The sequence below is a fragment of the Zophobas morio genome, unplaced genomic scaffold, assembly GCF_036711695.1.
Source record: "Zophobas morio isolate AGI-343-1 ecotype UQ-CSIRO unplaced genomic scaffold, CSIRO_AGI_Zmor_V1 ptg000026l, whole genome shotgun sequence".
Lineage (NCBI taxonomy): Eukaryota > Metazoa > Arthropoda > Insecta > Coleoptera > Tenebrionidae > Zophobas > Zophobas morio.
The window spans coordinates 13,913,744-13,934,002 of NW_026972131.1; the positions used below are offsets into that span (position 1 = coordinate 13,913,744).

Here is a 20,259-nt window from a genome sequence, read left to right on the forward strand (position 1 = left end):
CATAGAGGATTCTAAATAGACGACGAATCTGAAATCATTAAAAGTGGCTCAGTTTAAACTAAAAAATAGTTATTTTGTAGAGAATCTGAAATCCTTTTTGTAATATTATTTTAAATGAGCGAATTATCCGTAGATCACCAATTTAAAATATTTTTAGCGTATGTCTTCAAATAACTAAGAAATGCGAGGAAAATATTCAAAAAATCTCCAAAACTTCCAAAATGTTCCAAATGGCTTCTTTTGGGAGGAGACTAGAGCTAACCAATAGAGAATTTTGCGATATCCCTTTTCAATGAAACGAAACTTTGTAAAAAAAAAATTGAAAAATATTAAGGTTTTGGTTTTATAGAATTTTAAGTAAGTGAGTATGTTTTCCAAATAACAGAAATGCATCTTAAACATCCCAAAAACTTTAGAAAGAAAAATTCAAAATGGCATTATTTGGGAAGAAACTAGGGCTATTTTTTTTGCTATTTCTCCTTCATTTAAGCAAGAAAGTCGAGTGAAAAATTTCCAAAATATTCCAAAAAACCTCAAAATTCTTGGCTTCTGGAGTGTTGACCGTATATTATGAATCTGAAGTCCTCGAATACCTTTCTAACAAGCGAGAAAACTGAGAAAATATTTTCAATAATTTCCAAAAATTTTGTTTGAAACAGTTAAAAGTGGATCTGTCACAACGGAAGAAAGTTGGCTTATACATTATTTTTCGCAGATTACGAATCTAAAATACTTTTTGACGATGTCTCCTCAAATAACTGGAAAATGTTAGGAAAATATTCCAAAAATCTCCAAAATTTCCACAAAAAAATAGAACCGTTCCAAATGGCTTTATTTGAGAGGAAAAGAGCGCTAACCAATAGAGAGTTCTTCATATATTTCGAGATTGAAACCCTTTTGGAGATATCTTTCAATTAAGCGATTATTCGAGACGAATTTTTCCAAAAATTGCAAAAAAATTTGAAAAACGTTAAGTTTCTAGTTTTTTAGAGTATTATATTTATCTCAATGAAATACTAGCCCCGCCCACCCACCCTCTATTTTCTTATAGTGTATATTATTTGCCAAAGACAGGCTTGTTTTAACAAGTACTAGCAATAATAATAAAAAAAAATTTTAGATCTCAAACTTCGTAGCTTCTAGAGTGTTAACCGCGTATTACGAATCCGAAGTCCTTTTTGCAAGATCTTTTTAAATAAGCGAGAAAATAAGAAAAATTGTTCGTATTTTCCAAAAATGTTTTGTTTGAAACATTTAAAAGAGGATCTGATCAAACGGCAAGTAGTTGGCTTATAGACTATTTTTCGCAGATTACGAATTCAAAATATTTTTGACGATTTGTCTCCAAATAACTGAGAAATGCTAGGAAAATATTTCAAAAATGTCAAAAATTTTCCAAAAAAAAAAATGGAAACCGTTCCAAATGGCTTCATTTGAGAGGAAAAGAGCTAATCACTAGAGAATTCTTCATATACATATTTCGAGATTGAAATCCTTTTGCGAGATCTCGTTTGAATTAAGCGATTATTCGGGACGAAACTTCCGAAATTACAAAAAAAAAGAAAAATCGAGTTTTTAGTTTTATAGAGTATTAGCCGCGGATTTATCTTATGAAATACTAGCCCCGCCCACCCACCCGCTATTTTCTTAGGAGGTATGGCATTTGCCAAAATCAGTATTACCTTAGCAAGTACTTGCCCCGCCCACCCACCCTGTATTTTCTTGGAAGATACGTCATTTGCCAAAATCAGTCCAATCTTAGCAAGTACCGAAAACACAAACATTTTTTTGTCAATTCACGCGTTTCTCCAGTCATGTTGGCATTAGGAAGAAAAACTAAAAAGAGCGGCTTCCTCTCAAAAAATAATAACATTTATATTTTTATTTACAATTACAATTACAATATATTCTTCTCAACAAGATATTTTCACATGACAATAGACCGATCCCAGCATAATATTACGAGCCGCAGCCGAGGTATAAAAACATTACATAAATGCAACCGATCTAGGAACATTTTTACGTAGAAAGGAATATATGCAATATATCACTAAGATAACAGTCCGAGCCGAAGGCGAGAATTAATACAGAAATGATCATCAGAACACCTCATATTTTTAAAAACGTAACCGCGAGAATGAAAACCCACCTCTTAACAAAATTGCTTCCCGAAAATTTTTAGAAAACTCCTCAAGGACTCGAGAACTTTAACACTTTTAAAATATTTCGGCATTTCATTTCCAGTTTTTTATTATATTTTAAGACAATTGAAACTGCCAAGAGCTTTAAAACGATTAGATTTTTTTTTTCCTTAAAAATTCTACTAATTATAATTTTTCCCTATGACAGTAAAGAATCTCTGGAAAAAATCACTTTTACTTTTTCAAAAAAAAGTGGATATTTTTGGAAAATACTTTCTCTAAGCTAACAATTTTTTCCGTTTGAACAGAGCCACTTTTAATGATTTCAAAAGGTTTTTTGTCTTAATTTTTTTTTCTCTTGTCATTTGCTAATTGAAGAAATATCACAAAAAATATTTAAGATTCCTCCCAAACATAGAGCCATTTTGATCGTTTAAACATCTTTTTTGGAAGTTTTTGGAGTTTTCCCTTTTATTTGAAGAGATATAGTAGATTTCAGTTCGTAATCTGCGGATAATTCGCACTTTTAGAGTTAAAAAAACACGTAACATTCTCCATAAGCTAGGAACTTTGACGTTTTCAAAAAATATTTTCGAAAATTTTGGAAATTTTGCACTCGATTTACTTAATTAAATGAAGGAGAAATAGCACAAAAATGTTGAAACTCGAAATGTGTGAAGAACTGTCTATAAATGAGCCCTATTTTATTGTCAAATAATGCCATTTTGAAATTTTTTTTTGAAGTTCTTAGAAAATTTAACTTGCACTTCTCAGTTATTTGGAAAACATTTTCGTTTACTTATTCAAAAATGTATTGCTAGTACTTGTCAAAATAAGCATCATTTTGGCAAATGACATACACTGTAAGAAAAGAAAGGGTGGGTGGGCGGGGCTAGTACTTGCTAAGGTAAGACTGATTTTGCTGACTTTAATGTTTGTGTTTTCGGTGTTTTGGGGCATAAACGTGCATATAATACTACAATTTTTAAGTAAAATACTAATAAATTACCAAACAATTTCAAAGGTCTTTGAATACGTGATCTTATAGCTTTATAATATAAAAAATAACTCTAAAATAAAAAAACCCAATTCCTATGTTTCCAGTTTCCGAAACATGTTCCTTGCCCCCGAAACACCGTCCCCGTGTCTCACTGCGGTTAAATCACGCCTTGTTTGCCGTCGCAAGCCGCTCGCCTTGAAGCCGCGAACTCTTCATCGTCTCGCGCTCCGCGATCGAACGAACATAGGAAAACTTCCCACAACGCCACTCTTCCTCGCCGAGGAAAGAAACCTTCATGTTGTTCATGCTGGCGGATGTGAACAATGAGCGCGCCGAGTTCAGGTTGAAGGCCACTGATGTAATTCGAGTGTAATTAAAGTTTCTAAATCACACTCCGGATTGTTCTTCGTTGCGCCGCGAATCCAGTGCATGCCGCCCCATCTGGGTTTTCACGCAGCCCATCACCGACATGACGCAATCGCGTCATCTGGTCGATGGGTGAAGCCGTGTCACGGTCATTGCTGTATCCATTTGAAATGCCACGAGAAAATGAGAGTCGCATACGTGCCGCGTTTCCCACCGTGGAAATTCGCCCGGACTTTCACCGGTGAAGATGTGATCGATTCCGGTGGATGTGTGTCAGTACCGCGGAGACACGGATGGGTTTTGGGACGGCCAAGGTCGACGAGATGGTCAGGGGAAAATTGGGACTCAGTATCGAGGAGTCCCAATATCTGGGGCCTCATTTTGTGCCAAAGACTTGAAGTTGTCGGACACTGTTAGATTATGTGTCGTGTTTGCTTTAAAATTCACACTTATTAGTGTCGGGTGTAGGACAGGGTTTTTTTCGGACCTTTGTTTTTTTCGATTCGTGTCAACGACCTAAACAAATCAAATATCGCATCATACGCATTTGTTCTGACATTGAAAGATCAGTTGAGTCATAAGCTAATATTACATTAGTGCGGGAGCTTGTCATAGCAACCACAAATAAATTAACTCGGAAAAAATTGTTTGCATTTAGTGCGAAAAGTTGGTGTGCTATTATATTCGAATCCGTCAAATTCAGTCCACCCACGAAATAGGGTCCACCTATGTTAATTTGTTGCTTACGTCAACCAAATTCAGAGAAAACAGATTTACATTAAATCCAAAGATCGGTTGTGTTGCTAAATGTAGGTTTAAAATGTTAAGCGAGTGTAGGATGAAACCGAGCCGCAGGCGAGGTTTACTGACATAACTACACGAATGAGCGAGATCGTTGCATTATGTACTACTTTTTATACTCTCGCCTGCGGCTCGGAACTGTGCCACAGGTTGTAGGCGAGGTTTACTGCACATAAATAAAAATGACTGCGATTGATTACATAATGGTCTATTTCTTGGACGCTCGCCTGCGGCTCGTGCAGAGTTCAAGACCGAGCCGCAGGCGAGGTTTCCAATAAAACAAATCCAGCTTTTTCGAAAATGGTATGAATACTAGTAGTCTTCCACGCTACTTATATTATTCCTTCTTCACACGACTCCGCAGCAAGCTTCCAGATTACCCGGAAGTCGCGTCCTCTACCTGCATTAAATCCGTCCCTTTTTTGCGCAATTTTTTCGTCGATCCGTCGCTTTTCCAGTGACCCGGCAATCGCCCGACCATTGTAGTAGTAAATTAAGCATTCCGGTCACCAACTCGTTTGAGTTTCGCGGAATAACAGAAGGACGTTCCTTGGCCTAAGACGTCGACGACATAAACAGCGCGAAGCGGCGAATTCGTACGTCCTACTCCTCGTCACCAGCGTGATTGATCACAAGCTCGCGGTTAACAACCACCTGACTCGGCTGCGCCTCGGCCTGAAAAGAAAAGCCTTTAATGAGTCCCTCTGCGCGAAAAAAATTCGGCTCGTGCGACACAATATCGCCATCACTGTGTATGTAGATCAATGTGTTGTTGGCCTTAACTGCAGGCTATAGAGGGGATACAATGTTTGCAGGATGACCGGAGGCACTGAGCGGCCTTGACTCGTTGCGAAACTTCTACACGTTTCGTGATCACGTCTTAAGCCACGTTCACAACAACCGTGGGTCGTTGATTTCTACACAAACGACTCGACAGATGACGCGATTCGCATCAGAAAGTCAGTTTTTCAAAGGATAAGTCGCAATTCGAATTGGTTTATTATTGTGGAACGCTGAGGAATCTTATTGTGTGGAAGGAAACATGTGCGGAATCGGCTTGTCTTGTTATTGTTGTTGTGGCAGAAGTTGGCCAACAGGCTGGACGCCCGATTACAGGCCAGCTACGTATGCGTATAATTAGTAGCACAAGGAGAGTGATCGACGTAATTGAAAGTTATTTTAGGAGAACTTGCACGGCTTTATTGAAGAATAAGCACAGGTTGTTGAATATTGGCCGCATTTGTTGTGTTTCTTTAGAAATGCACCGGCCGAGGACGAGATTTGAACGCAGAGTGCATGCAAGCACTTTTTGTTAGGTCGTTGACATAAGTCGGGAAGAATTAGTGCTGCAGAACGCGGCCCTGCGGTACGCCACATATTTATTATCTTCAATAAACCTAGGCTTTGGGTACGACTAGTACCAAGTTAAAAGAAAAATACTGAGCCCATGACCGACAAGGTTAAAGTCTGATGTTGACTATGAACTTCTGTCATATCTGCAACACAAAAGCCACCGGTCAAGGTTTTATTAGTTCCAGCGTAACATTGTAATTTGATTTCCTCTAATGCTCCTTCTTGCTCATCTAAATCAAGTAAATCCCTGTTTTACCGATCTACAAGAAAAGTAGTCTTACAGTACGATCTAGATGGCGCGGTCGTGGATATTGAATAAAATATTATTGTGACCTTTTTATTTCGTTTGATTTTGGCGATTTTGGGGGACGAATCTCAGAAATAACATCTTGCTGCCGCATTCACATGAGTTCTTTGATGTCCGCATATTTGAGATCGAGTTCCACCATTTTTCGTTGAATATGACATGTATGCTAAATTTGAGGACTAGGGTTCCTGCTAAATATTTTAAGTTAAACAGTGAAGTTCTGAGCAGCGTGATCTCATCAAATAAATCCAAAAAAACACTTTTTTGATGGATCATTTACATAAATCATGAATTATAACCACTTCAAACCTGACCCCTGTGATACACCAACTCTTATTTTAGAAAAATCTGGAATTATCGGATTATCGATTTGTATTGACGGGAATCGGGATTTTCCAGAAGCTTCAGTAGCCGTGGTAGACCAGAGCGCCAAGTTTTATATATTTTTAGGTTAAGTAAAATTTGGGCCTTTTAGGCGTCAGAGGCGAGATTCTTTCAAACTACTTGAAAAACAAAACACAAAGAGACCCCGAGATTCTTTCAAATTACTTCAGAAACAATATCCACAAGGAGTCCCCGAGATTCCTTCAAACTACTTCAAAAACAAAACACAAAAGCGACCTCAAGATTCTTTCAAATTACTGCAGACATAAGACCCACAAAGGGTCCCCGAGATTCTTTCAAGTTACTTCAAAAACAAAACCCAAAGGAGACCCCCGAGATTCTCTTAAGTTACTTCAGAAACAAGATCTACAGAGGGTCCCCGAGGTTCCTTCAAACTACTTCAAAAACAAAACACAAAAGGGACCTCAAGATTTTTTCAAATTACTGGAGACATGAGACCCACAAGGGGTTCTCGAGGTTCTTGCAAATTACTTCAAAAACAAAACACAAGAACTCCCCGAGATTCTTTCAACTACTTCAAAAACAGAACAAAAGGAGTCCCCGAGATTCTTCCAAATTACTTCAGAAACAATACCCACAAGGGGTCCCCGAGATTCCTTCAAACTACTTCAAAAACAAAACACAAAAGTGACCTCAAGATTCTTTCAAATTACTGCAGACATAAGACCCACAAAGGGTTCCCGAGATTCTTTCAAGTTACTTCAAAAACAAAACAGAAGGAGTCCCCGAGATTCTTCCAAATTACTTCAGAAACAATACCCACAAGAGGTCTTGGGGACAAAACACAAAAGGGACCTCAAGATTCTTTCAAATTACTGCAGACATAAGATCCACAAGGGGTCCACGAAATTCTTTGAAACTACTTCAACAACAAACCAAACGGAGTCCCTGAGATTCTTTCAACTACTTCAAAAACAAAACAAAAGGAGCCCTTGAGATTCTTTCAACTACTTCAAAAACAAAACAAAAGGAGTCCCCGAGAATATTTCAAATTACTTCAGAAACAAAACACAAAAGGGACCTCAAGACTTTTTCAAATTACTGCAGACATAAGACCCATAAGGGGCCCCCGAGATTCCTTCAAACTACTTCAAAACCAAAACGCAAAAGGGAGCTCAAGACTCTTTGAAACTACTTCAACAACAAACCAATCGGAGTCCCTGAAATTCTTCCAAATTACTTCAGAAACAATACCCACAAAAGGGACCTCAAGATTTTTTCAAATTACCGCAGACATAAGACCTACAAGGGGTCCTCAAGGTTCTTTCAAACTACTTCAAAAACAAAACACAAGGAGTCCTCGAAATGAAATTCCAACTACTTCAAAAACTAGACATAAGTGGCCCCCGAGATTCCTTCAAACTACTTCAAAAACAAAACCCAAAAGGGACCTCAAGATTTTTTCAAATTACTGCAGACATGACACCCACAAGGGGTTCTCGAGATTCTTGCAAACTACTTCAAAAACAAAACACAAGAGATCCCTGAGATTCTTTCAACTACTTCAAAAACAGAACAAAAGGAGTCCCCGAGATTCTTCCAAATTACTTCAGAAACAATACCCACAAGGGGTCCCCGAGATTCCTTCAAACTACTTCAAACACAAAACACAAAAGGGACCTCAAGATTTTTTCAGATTACTGCAGATAGGAGTCCCCGAGATTCTTTCAAACTACTTCAAAAGCAAAACAAGAGGAGTCCCCGAGATTCTTTCAAGTTACTTCAAAAACAAAACCCAGAGGAGACCCCCGAGATTCTCTTAAGTTACTTCAGAAACAAGATCTACAGAGAATCCCCAAGATTCTTTCAAATTACTTCAAAAACAGAACACAAAAGGGACCTCAAGATTCTTTCAAACTACTGCAGACATAAGACCTATAAGGGGTCCCCGAGATTCCTTCAAACTACTTCAAACACAAAAGGGACCTCAAGATTTTTTCAAATTACTGCAGACATAAGACCCACAAGGGGTCCTCGAGGTTCTTTCAAACTACTTCAAAAACAAAACACAAGGAATCCCCGAAATTCTTTCAACTACTTCAAAAACAGAACAAAAGGAGTCCCCGGAATTCTTCCAAATTACTTCAGAAACAATACCCACAAGGGGTCTCCAAGATTCCTTCAAACTACTTCAAAACTAAAACACAAAAGGGGCCTCAAGATTCTTTTAAATTACTGCAGACATAAAACCCACAAGGGGTCCCCGAGATTATTTCAAACTACTTCAAAAACAAAATTCATAAGAGGCCCCCCAGATTCTTCAAACTACTTCAAAAACAAAAGACAAGGGGGTCTCCGAGATTCTTTCAAATTACTTGAAAACAAAACACAAGGGGTCCCCGAGATTCTTTAAAAATTACTTCAAAACAAAAACCACAGGAGGCTCTCGAGATTCTTTCAAACCACTTCAAAAACAAAACACAAAGGAACCCCAAGATTCTTTCAAAGTACATCAAAAACAAAACACAGAGGGACTCAAGATTCGTTAATTTGAATAGGATTGATATCTGCATATTTGAGATCGAGTTCCACCATTTTTCGCTGAATATGAGATATATGCTAAATTTGACGACCAGGGTTCCTGCGAAATATTTTAAGTTAAAAGAGGGTGAATTCAAAGCTATTTTTTTTTTAATACTTAAGATCTGAGCAGTATGATCTAGAAAATAGAGCAGCAGGCGAGGTTTTTCGTCAAATAAGTCCAAAATTATTTGAAAAATTTTCTGAAAATCTTAACAAAGTTGCTACCACCATGTTTTGTGGCAATATTTACCAGATTTTTAAAAACACTTTTTGGCCGGATTATTTACATATGTCATTCATTCATGAATCATAACGACCTCAAACCTGACCCCTGTGATACACCAACTCTTATTTTAGAAAAATGTGAAATTTTCGGTTCAAGTTTTATATACTTTTTTTCTCTCCAAATTACTTCAAAAACATGACAAAGAATCCCTGAGATTCTTTGAAACTATGTACTTCAAAAACAAAACAGAAAGGGATCCCAAGATTGTTTCAAATTACTTCAGAAACAAGATCCCCGAATTCTTTGAAACTACTTCAAAAGCAAAACACAAGGAATCCCGCCATTTTTCAAATTACTTCAAAAATCAAACACAAGGGACCCTCGAGATTTTTCAAGCTATTTCAAAAACAAAACACAAGTAGTCCCCGAAATTCTTTCAAACTACTTCAAAAATCAGACACAAGCGGTCCCCGAGATTCTTTCAAACTGCTTCAAAAATAAAGCCCAAGGGGCCCTAAGATTGAAAGAATCTCGGGAGACTCATGTGGGTTTTGTTTTTGAAGTAATTTGAAATAATTTGAAAGAATCTCGGAAATCAAAAATATATATAACATTTAAAAAATCGATAAACTGAAACATCGAGAAATCAAAACATCAAGAAATCGAGAAGTCGAAAATTGAGAATTGAAACACCCTAAAATCAAAAAATTGAAAAACCGAAAAACCCCAAAATCGAAAAGCTAAAAATTTGAAAACCGAGAAATTGAGCAATGGAAACATCGAATCCTCGATAAACAGAAAAATCGAAAAATCTGAATCCTAGAAAAAATTGGAAAGAACTGAAAAATCTAAAATTTAAAAAATTAAAATATCTAAAAATTGAAAAATTCCCAAAATTGAAATGTTGAAAAATTAAGAAATCGAAAACTTGAAAAATCGAGAAATCTAGAAATCAAAAAGGCGACAAATTTTAAAAATCGAAAAACTGAAATGTCAAGAAATCGAATCAAAAAATCATCAAACTGAAATATAGAAAAATGTAGAACAGAAGTATCGAAGAATTGAAGAATCGAAACTTTGAAAAATTGAAAAACTTAAACATCGAGAAGTCGAAAAAAGAGAGTCGAAACTACCCAAAATCAAAAAATTGGGAAATCGAAAAATCCAAATTCGAAAAGTCGGAAGATCGAGCACTCAAAACAGCAAGAAATTGAAAAATTAAACTATCGAAAAATTGAGGAATCCAGGAATTCCCAAAAATGAAGAAATCGAAAAGTCGACAAGTTTTAAAAATCGAAGAAATACTTTTAAAAACAAGAAAAAATGTCCCCGAGATTCTTTCAAATTACTTCAAAAATAGAACACATGGGATCCTCGAGATTTTTCAAGCTATTTCAAAAACAAAATCAGAAGGGGTTCTCGAGATTCTTTCAAATTACTTCGAAAACAAGATTCACATAGAGTCTCTGGGATTTTTTTAAACTACTTCATAAACAAGCACAAGGAGTCCTCGAAATTCTAACTACTTCAAAAACCAGACTTAAGTGGTTCCCGGGATTTTTTCAAACTTGTTCAAAAACAAAACACAAGTGGTCCCCGAGATTCTTTCAAACTACTTCAAAAATAAAAACAAGGGGTCCCCAAGATTGAAAGAATCTCGGGAGCCTCATGTGAGTTTTGTTTTTGAAGTAATTTGAAATAATTTGAAAGAATCTCGAAAATCAAAAATATAACATTTAAAAAATCGATAAATTGAAACATCGAGAAGTCGAAAAATTGAGAATTGGAACACCCCAAAATCAAAAAATTGAGGAACCGAAACACCCCAAAATCGAAAAGTTAAAAATTCAAAAACAGAAGTTGATCAATGGAAACTCGATAAATAGAAAAATCGAAAAATCTAAATCCTAGAAAAAATGGAAAGAAGTGAAAAATTTAAAATATCTAAAAATTGAAAATTTCCCAAAATTGAAATGTTGAAAAATTAAGAAATCGGAAACTTGAAAAATCGAGAAATCTAGAAATCGAAAAGGCGACAAATTTTAAAAATCGAAGAACCGAGATGTCAAGAAATCGAATCAAAAAATCATCAAACTGAAATACAGAAAAATGTAGAACAGAAGTATCTAAGAATTGAAAAATCGAGAATTTGAAAAACCAAAAAATGAGGAGATCAAAAAATCCAAAATTTAAAAAATCGAAACATTGAAAAATTGAAAAACTGAAACATCGAAAAGTCGGAAGATCGAGCACTCAAAACAGCAAGAAATTGAAAAATTAAACTATCGAAAAATTGAAGAATCCAGGAATTCCCAAAAATGAGATGTTGAAAAGTGAAGAAATCGAAAAGTCGACAAATTTTGAAAATCGAAGAAGTACTTTTAAAAACAAGACAAAATGTCCCCGAGATTCTTTCAAATTACTTCAAAAATAAAATTAGGAGTTCCCGAGATTTTCTCAAATTACTTCGAAAACAATGTGAATACATGGGGTCTTCGGGATTCTTTTAAACCACTTCATAAACAAACACGAGGAGTCCTCGAAATTCTAACTACTTCAAAAATCAGACACAAGGGGTCCCCAAGATTGAAAGAATCTGCGGAGGCTTACGTGAGTTTTGTTTTTGAAGTAGTTTGAAAGAATCTTGGGGCGCTTTTGTGTTTTGTTTTTGAAGTAGTTTAAAAGAATCTTGGGGTCCCTTTATGTCTTGTTTTTGAAGCGGTCCGCGAACTGCTTCAAAAACAACACAGAAACGTCTCCAATTACTTCAAAGACCAGACATCACTCAAAGACATGACATCACCACCATTCGAAATTTTATATAAATACTCCTAAATAAAGTAAAATGTTAGTCTTAATTTTTCGCGTCTCGGCCGCCCCTGGTGTTCAAGTTCAAGATCAGCCGAAAAAGTATTTTCAAGCGTGGACCGACAAAACACGCAAATTAAACAAGATTTTCGAGCTCTACGTAAGTCAATTTCTTTCAATGTCACTCCGTTTAATAAATCCGAGTCTTGATTCAGCGTTTATCAATTACATCTTTGTATGACGACCACGCTAAACGCTACACTATTTGGTTATTAAGTCGATGTTTGATGTTATTTATGATGAAGCGCTGTCTCTAAAAATCCAAGGACAAGTGATGGATTTTGTCGGGTTGTCAGTTCAGGTAGCAGCATGAAATTACATAGTATCCAGCTGTCCAAATTATTGGTGACACGCAACAACCAAAGAACAATGGCATTTTTACGTTGTTTATGCATAGATGGTTGTGATAAATTCATGAGTAAATATTATTCAGAGGGTAGCGTTTTTTACTAGGTACTTTACGTGGACCAGGTGTAGCGCAAACGTATTTTTGGGGGTCATGAATTTTTCATTCGGGTTTCCGCTTTTGTATAACGATTTTTGTACGAAACGTCATTGAATATGAAACCGTTTTCGAAAAGTGAAAACATCCTCCAGCGGTAGCCAAAATTCAGGTCTAACCAGTTCGCACCTCCGCTGTCCTTGAGTGTCTTCTTTTAGTAATTTGCACAAATCACGTAGACCGTCAAAGCGATGATTCAGCACAAGATGATTTTAATTAAAATCACGCGTCGGCGAGCTGCCGCTCCATCCGGCACACAAATAAAACCCATGCCTAATGTGTGTTTTCTGTCGAAGGCCGCGAGGACCTCTCCCCCAGCAGCCTCAACGGTTACAGCGCCGACAGCTGCGACTCGAAGAAGAAAAAGGGCCCCACGCCCCGTCAGCAGGAGGAACTGTGCCTCGTGTGCGGCGACCGCGCCTCGGGCTACCACTACAACGCCCTCACGTGCGAAGGATGCAAGGGCTTCTTCAGACGCAGCATAACGAAGAACGCGGTTTACCAATGCAAGTACGGCAACAACTGCGAGATAGACATGTACATGCGGCGAAAGTGCCAGGAGTGCCGGTTGAAAAAGTGCCTCAGCGTCGGGATGAGGCCCGAATGTGTGGTGCCGGAAGTGCAGTGCGCCGTCAAGAGGAAAGAGAAAAAGGCGCAGAAGGAGAAGGACAAGCCGAACAGCACGACGAACGGCTCGCCGGACATCGTCAAAGTCGAACCAGAAGTAAGTAATTGTCGATCGGCAAGAGATCTTCAATTTCTCCAATGTGATTTCTTCGGTTCGCAGTTGTCTGATTCGCCAAAGACATTGTGTAACGGAAACAAAGGCATCTCGCCGGAGCAAGAAGAGCTCATACACCGGCTGGTGTACTTCCAAAATGAATACGAACACCCCTCCGACGAGGATGTCAAGAGGATCATTGTAAGTTGACTGATCACCACATATTTCGCTCTTTACTAATAACAACTTTCTTGGTTACAGAACCAGCCGATCGAAGGCGAAGATCAGAGCGACATTCGGTTTAGGCATATCACCGAAATCACCATCTTGACGGTGCAGCTGATAGTGGAGTTTGCGAAGAGGCTACCAGGCTTCGATAAACTCCTCAGGGAAGACCAAATTGCTCTCTTGAAGGTGAGATCATCACCCGAAGACACGATTTTTCCAAATTTTTACCCGACTTTTCCGTTGTTTGCAGGCATGTTCCAGCGAAGTCATGATGTTCAGGATGGCGCGCCGTTACGATGTGGAGACGGATTCGATCCTGTTCGTCAACAACCAGCCCTACTCCAGACAAAGCTACAATTTGGCCGGCATGGGGGAAACCATTGAAGATCTCTTGCATTTTTGCAGAACTATGTTTTCGATGAAGGTGGATAATGCGGAGTACGCGTTGTTGACAGCTATCGTCATTTTCTCAGGTAAGAACCGGGTTGGCGGCGATTTTTTGCGAGTGGAACTGGCCTAGTTACTTGAAGGAAAATCAATCGGTGGCTATTTGCATAATTGCGTTATTCCGCTTACCGGTAATTCGAGTTCTACTAGTGGGGAATTTATTGTGCCGAGTTAGGGCTGGATGGGGGGTTAATAACGGGCTAATTCTCAAGAGGGTCTGTGAGAATTTCTGTCATTTCACTCAAATTTTGACGTTCTTATTGGTCTTTGAAATTCTGCACTTGGTAAATATTTCTATGGTATTTTAGACCTAAATCTCTTTGTTAGAACATCAAAAAGTGCTAAAAATCGGGAGGTCCAGAAGAAATGGATGTTTTGGGAGCTATAAAACTGCTGTACAGATTAGTATGAAATGGAGACGTCTTGGAAATTCAAGGTTTTTGGAAAATGATAAGATTCAAAAGTAAACTTAATTTTTTTTAAACCGCCAGACGTCTGGAGAGATATCACAGGATGAAAAAATTGGTCCAAGGTAATCTCGACAGGAACAGAAAAATCAAAAAGTCGAAATATCGAGTATTCAAAACATCAAAAAATTAAAAAATTACCAAAATTGAAATTTGACAAAATAAGAAATCGAATAAAAAAAAAATCGTCAAATTGAAATATCGAAAAATGAAAAATTTGAAAAATTGGAAAACAGAACTATCGAAGAACTGAAAAATCGAAAAATTGAAAAATGAAATGATGGAAAAGTGGAAAATTTAAATATTGTAAAAAGGAAGAATCGAGAAATTGAAAAATCGAAAAATTGAACGATCGAAAGAAATCGAGAAGTCGAAAAAGCGAGAATCGAAAAGTTAAAAATTCAAAAACAGAAAAATGGAGCAATAAAAACATCGAATTCTGGATAAATAAGTCCAAAAATCGAAAGATTCAAAAATCGAAACATTAAAAAACTGAATAATCTGAAACTTAAAAATTCGAAAATTGAAAGTCGGAAGATTGAGCACTCAAAACATCCAAAAATTGAAAAATTCCCAAAATTGAAGTGTAAAAAAATTAAGAAATCGAGAAATCTAAGAATCGAAAAGTCGACGAATTTTAAAAATCGAAAAACTGAAATGTCAAGAATTCGAATCAAAAAATCGTCAAATTGAAATATAGAAAAATGTAGAATCAAAAATTTAAAAATTTGAAAAATGAAGGATCTATCGAAGAATTGAAGAATCGAGAAATAGAAAAACCAAAAAAATTAGATCAAAAAATCCAAAATTTAAAAAATCGTAACATTAAAAAATTGAAAAACTAAAACATCGAAAAGGTCGAGAAATCGAGAAGTCGAAAAATCGAAATTCGAAAAAAGCATCAAAAAATTGAAAAATTAAAATATCGAAAAATTGAAGAATCCAGAAATTGAAAAATTCCCAAAATTGAAGTGTAAAAAAATTAAGAAATCGAGAAATCTAAGAATCGAAAAGTCGACAAATTTTAAAAATCGAAAACCTGAAATGTCAAGAATTCGAATAAAAAAATCGTCAAATTGAAATATAGAAAAATGTAGAATCAAAAATTTAAAAATTTGAAAAATGAAGTACCTATCGAAGAATTGAAAACTCGAAAAAAGTAAAATTTAAAAAATTAAAAAATGGAAAAATTGAAGAATCGAGAAATAGAAAAACCAAAAAAATTAGATCAAAAAAGTCCAAAATTTAAAAAATCATAACATTAAAAAATTGAAAAACCAAAACATCGAAAAGGTCGAGAAATCGAGAAGTCGAAAAATCGAAATTCGAAAAAAACATCAAAAAATTGAAAAATTAAAATATCGAAAAATTGAAGAATCCAGAAATTGAAAAATTCCCAAAATGTAATGTATGAAGTAATGGAAAAGTGGAAAATTCAAAAAAATTAAATATTGTAAAATTGAAGAATCGAGAAATTGAACAATCGAAAGAAATCGAGAAGTCGAAAAAGCGAGAATCGAAAAGTTAAAAATTCAAAAACAGAAAAATTGAGCAATAAAAACATCGAATTCTGGATAAATAAGTCCAAAAATCGAAAGATTCAGAAATCGAAACATTAAAAATCTGAAAAATCTGAAACTTAAAAATTCGAAAAATTGAAATTCGAAAACTCGGAAGATCGATCACTCAAAACATAAAAAAATTGAAAAATTCTCAAAATTGAAGTGTAAAAAAATTAAGAAATCCAGAAATCTAAGAATCGAAAAGTCGACAAATTTTAAAAATCGTCAAATTGAAATATAGAAAAATGTAGAACCAAAAATTTAAAAATTGGCAAACAGAAGTATCGAAGAACTGAAAAATCGAAAAATCTAAAATGTAAAAAATTGAGAAACTGATATGACGAAAAATTGGGAAATCGAAAAATTGAAAAATGAAATAATGGAAAAGTGAAAAATTCAAAAAAAGGAAAAATAAAAAAATCTCAACGTCGGAAAATTGAAAAATTTAAATATTGTAAAATTGAAGAATCGAGAAATTGAAAAATCGAAAAATTGAACAATCGAAAGAAATCGAGAAGTCGAAAAAGCGAGAATCGAAAAGTTAAAAATTCAAAAACAGAAAAATTGAGCAATAAAAACATCGAATTCAGGATAAATAAGTCCAAAAATCGAAAGATTCAGAAATCGAAACATTAAAAATCTGAAACTTACAAATTCGAAAAATTGAAATTCGAAAAGTCGGAAGATCGAGCACTCAAAACATCAAAAAATTGAAAAATTCCCAAAATCGAAGTGTAAAAAAATTAAGAAATAGAGAAATCTAAGAATCGAAAAGTCGACAAATTTTAAAAATCGAAAAACTGAAATGTCAAGAATTTGAATTAAAAAATCGTCAAATTGAAATATAGAAAAATGTAGAATCAAAAATTTAAAAATTTGAAACATGAAGTATCTATCGAAGAATTGAAAACTCGAAAAAACTAAAATTTAAAAAATTAGAAAATCGAAAAATTGAAGAATCGAGAAATAGAAAAACCAAAAAAATTAGATCAAAAAATCCAAAATTTAAAAAATCGTAAAATTAAAAAATTGAAAAACTAAAACATCGAAAAGGTCGAGAAATCGAAAAATCGAAATTCGAAAAAAACATCAAAAAATTGAAAAATTAAAATATCGAAAAATTGAAGAATCCAGAAATTGAAAAATTCCCAAAATTGAAGTGTAAAAAAAATAAGAAATCGAGAAATCTAAGAATCGAAAAGTCGACAAATTTTAAAAATCGAAAAACTGAAATGTCAAGAATTCGAATCAAAAATCGTCAAACTGAAATATACAAAAATGTAGAATCAAAAATTTATAAATTTGAAAAATGAAGTATCTATCGAAGAATTGAAAACTCTAAAAAACTAAAATTTAAAAAATTAAAATATCGAAAAATTGAAGAATCGAGAAATAGAAAAACCAAAAAAATTAGATCAAAAAATCCAAAATTTAAAAAATCGTAACATTAAAAAATTGAAAAACTAAAACATGGAAAAGTTCGCGAAATCGAGAAGTCGAAATATCGAAATTCGAAAAAAACATCAAAAAATTGAAAAATTAAAATATCGAAAAATTGAAGAATCCAGAAATTGAAAAATTCCCAAAATTGAAGTGTAAAAAAAATAAGAAATCGAGATATCTAAGAATCCAAAAGTCGACAAATTTTAAAAATCGAAAAACTGAAATGTCAAGAATTCGAATCAAAAAATCGTTAAATTGAAATATACAAAAATGTAGAATCAAAAATTTAAAAATTTGAAAAATGAAGTATCTATCGAAGAATTGAAGAATCGAGAAATAGAAAAACCAAAAAAATTAGATCAAAAAATCCAAAATTTAAAAAATCGTAACATTAAAAAATTGAAAAACCAAAACATCGAAAAGGTTGAGAAATCGAGAAGTCGCAAAATCGAAATTCGAAAAAAACATCAAAAAATTGAAGAATCCAGAAATTGAAAAATTCCCAAAATTGAAGTGTAAAAAAAATTAAGAAATCGAGAAATCTAAGAATCCAAAAGTAGACAAATTTTAAAAATCGAAAAACTGAAATGTCAAGAATTCGAATAAAAAAATCGTCAAATTGAAATATAGAAAAATGTAGAATCAAAAATGTAAAAATTTGAAAAATGAAGTACCTATCGAAGAATTGAAAACTCGAAAAAACTAAAATTTAAAAAATTAAAATATCGAAAAATTGAAGAATCGAGAAATAGAAAAACCAAAAAAATTAGATCAAAAAAGTCCAAAATTTAAAAAATCGTAACATTAAAAAATTGAAAAACTAAAACATCGAAAAGGTCGAGAACTCGAGAAGTCGAAAAATTGAAGAATCCAAAAATTGAAAAATTCCCAAAATTGAAATGTAAAAAAATTAAGAAATCGAGAAATCTAAGAATCGAAAAGTCGACAAATTTTAAAATTCGAAAAACTGAAATATGTCAAGATTTCGAATCAAAAAATCGTCAAATTGAAATATAGAAAAATGTAGAATCAAAAATTTAAAAATTTGAAAAATGAAGTACCTATCGAAGAATTGAAAACTCGAAAAAACTAAAATTTAAAAAATTAAAATATCGAAAAATTGAAGAATCGAGAAATAGAAAAACCAAAAAAATTAGATCAAAAAAGCCCAAAATTTAAAAAATCGTAACATTAAAAAAATTGAAAAACTAAAACATCGGAAAGGTCGAGAAATCGAGAAGTCGAAAAATTGAAATTCGAAAAATCGGAAGATCGAGCACTCAAAACATCAAAAAATTGAAAAATTGAAGAATCCAGAAAATGAAAAATTCCCAAAATTGAAATGTTGAAGAATTAACATATCGAAAATCTGCAAAGTCACCAAATCAAAAAATCTTAAAGTCGACACATTTTAAAAATTGAAGAACTGAGAGGTCAAGAAATCGAATCAAAAAATCGTCAAATCGAAATATCGAAAAATCAAAAATTTAAAAATTCGAAAAATCGAAAAATAGGTATATCGAAGAACTGAAAAATAAAAAAATCCAAAGTTAAAATATTGAAAAATCGAGAAACTGAAATAACGAAAAATTGAAAAATGGTATAATCAAAGTGAAAAAGTCGAAAAAAGAAGAACAACAAAAATCGCAACATTAAAAAATTGAAAAACTGAAACATCGAAAAGTCGAGAAATCGAAAAATGAGAATTGAAACACCCCAAAATTAAAAAACTGAGAAATCGAAACATCCCAAAATCGAAAGATCGAAATTCGAAAAGTCGGAAGATCGAGCACTCAAAACTCCAAAAAATTTAAATGTTGAAAAATGAAGAAATTGAAAACCTGAGAACTCTAAAAATCCAAAAATTGCCGACAAATTTTTTAAATCGAAGATCTGAGATGTCAACAAATAGAATAAAAAAATCGTCAAATTGAAATACCGAAAAACGAAAAATCGAAAAGTCGTAAAATTTAAAAAATTGAAAAATTGGCAAATCGAAAAAAAAGAAGCAAAAAAATCGCAACATCGAAAAATTGAAAACTGAAATGACAAAACAACAAGAGAAGTCGAAAAATTAAGAATCGAAATACCCCAAAATCAAAAAATTGAGAAAATTGAGACTCGCCAAAATCCAAAAGTTAAAAATTCAAAAACAGAAATTGAACAATGGAAACATCGAATTCTCGATAAATAGAAAAATGGAAAAATCGAAAAATCTAAAACCCAGAAGTCGAAAAATTAAAAAAATCGGCAAATTATGCAATAGAATCAAGAAAAATGCAAACGCAAAACATCAAAAAACTGAAAAATCAAAAATTTAAAAATTCGAAAAATTGAAGAATAGAAATACCAAGAACTGAGAAATCGAGAAATCGAAAAATAAAAAAATTAAAAACTGAAAAATTCAGACATCGAAAAATTGAAAAATCGAGAAATCCAAAAAAAATTGGAGAATACCCAAAACTGAAAAATTGAAAAATCAAAAACTTGAAAAATCGATAAATCGAAAATTCAAAAAAAAGAAAACTCGAATAATAATCGACAAATCAAAAAATTTTAAAATTGAAAAATTCAGACATTGAAAAATTGAAATTTAAAATTTAAAAATCGAAAAAGTAGAAAATTGAGATACCGAAATGTTGAAAAATTGAAAAAATCCAAAATTGAAATATTGAAAGGTTGAAACGTTGCGAAATTGAAAAGTTGAAAAGTCAAAAATCTGAAAAATTGAAAAACCGAAACGTAAAAAGTGGAAATTGGTAAAACTGAAACATCTGAAAATTGAGAAATCGAAAAATGAAGAACTCGAGACATCGAAAAGTTGAAAAATTGAAAAAACCGAAAACTGAAATATCGAAAAATTGAAGAATTGAAACATCAAAAACCTGAAAAATTGAAA

At 33.8% G+C, this 20,259-nt stretch overlaps 1 protein-coding gene across 4 annotated transcripts in view; it reads left to right on the plus strand.

Moving 5' to 3' along the window:
- LOC135136509 (ecdysone receptor-like) overlaps positions 1 to 20,259 on the plus strand; it is a 168,774-nt gene that overhangs the window by 143,600 nt on the left and 4,915 nt on the right. For 2 of the 4 annotated variants that reach the window (XM_064065832.1, XM_064065834.1), the window contains 4 exons: positions 12,789 to 13,216; positions 13,280 to 13,414; positions 13,475 to 13,627; positions 13,692 to 13,914. In XM_064065832.1, coding sequence (XP_063921902.1) covers positions 12,789 to 13,216; positions 13,280 to 13,414; positions 13,475 to 13,627; positions 13,692 to 13,914 — 939 coding nt within the window. Of the gene's footprint in view, positions 1 to 12,788; positions 13,415 to 13,474; positions 13,628 to 13,691; positions 13,915 to 20,259 lie in introns of all 4 variants that reach the window. The other 2 variants (XM_064065831.1, XM_064065833.1) reach the window with 1 other exon arrangement.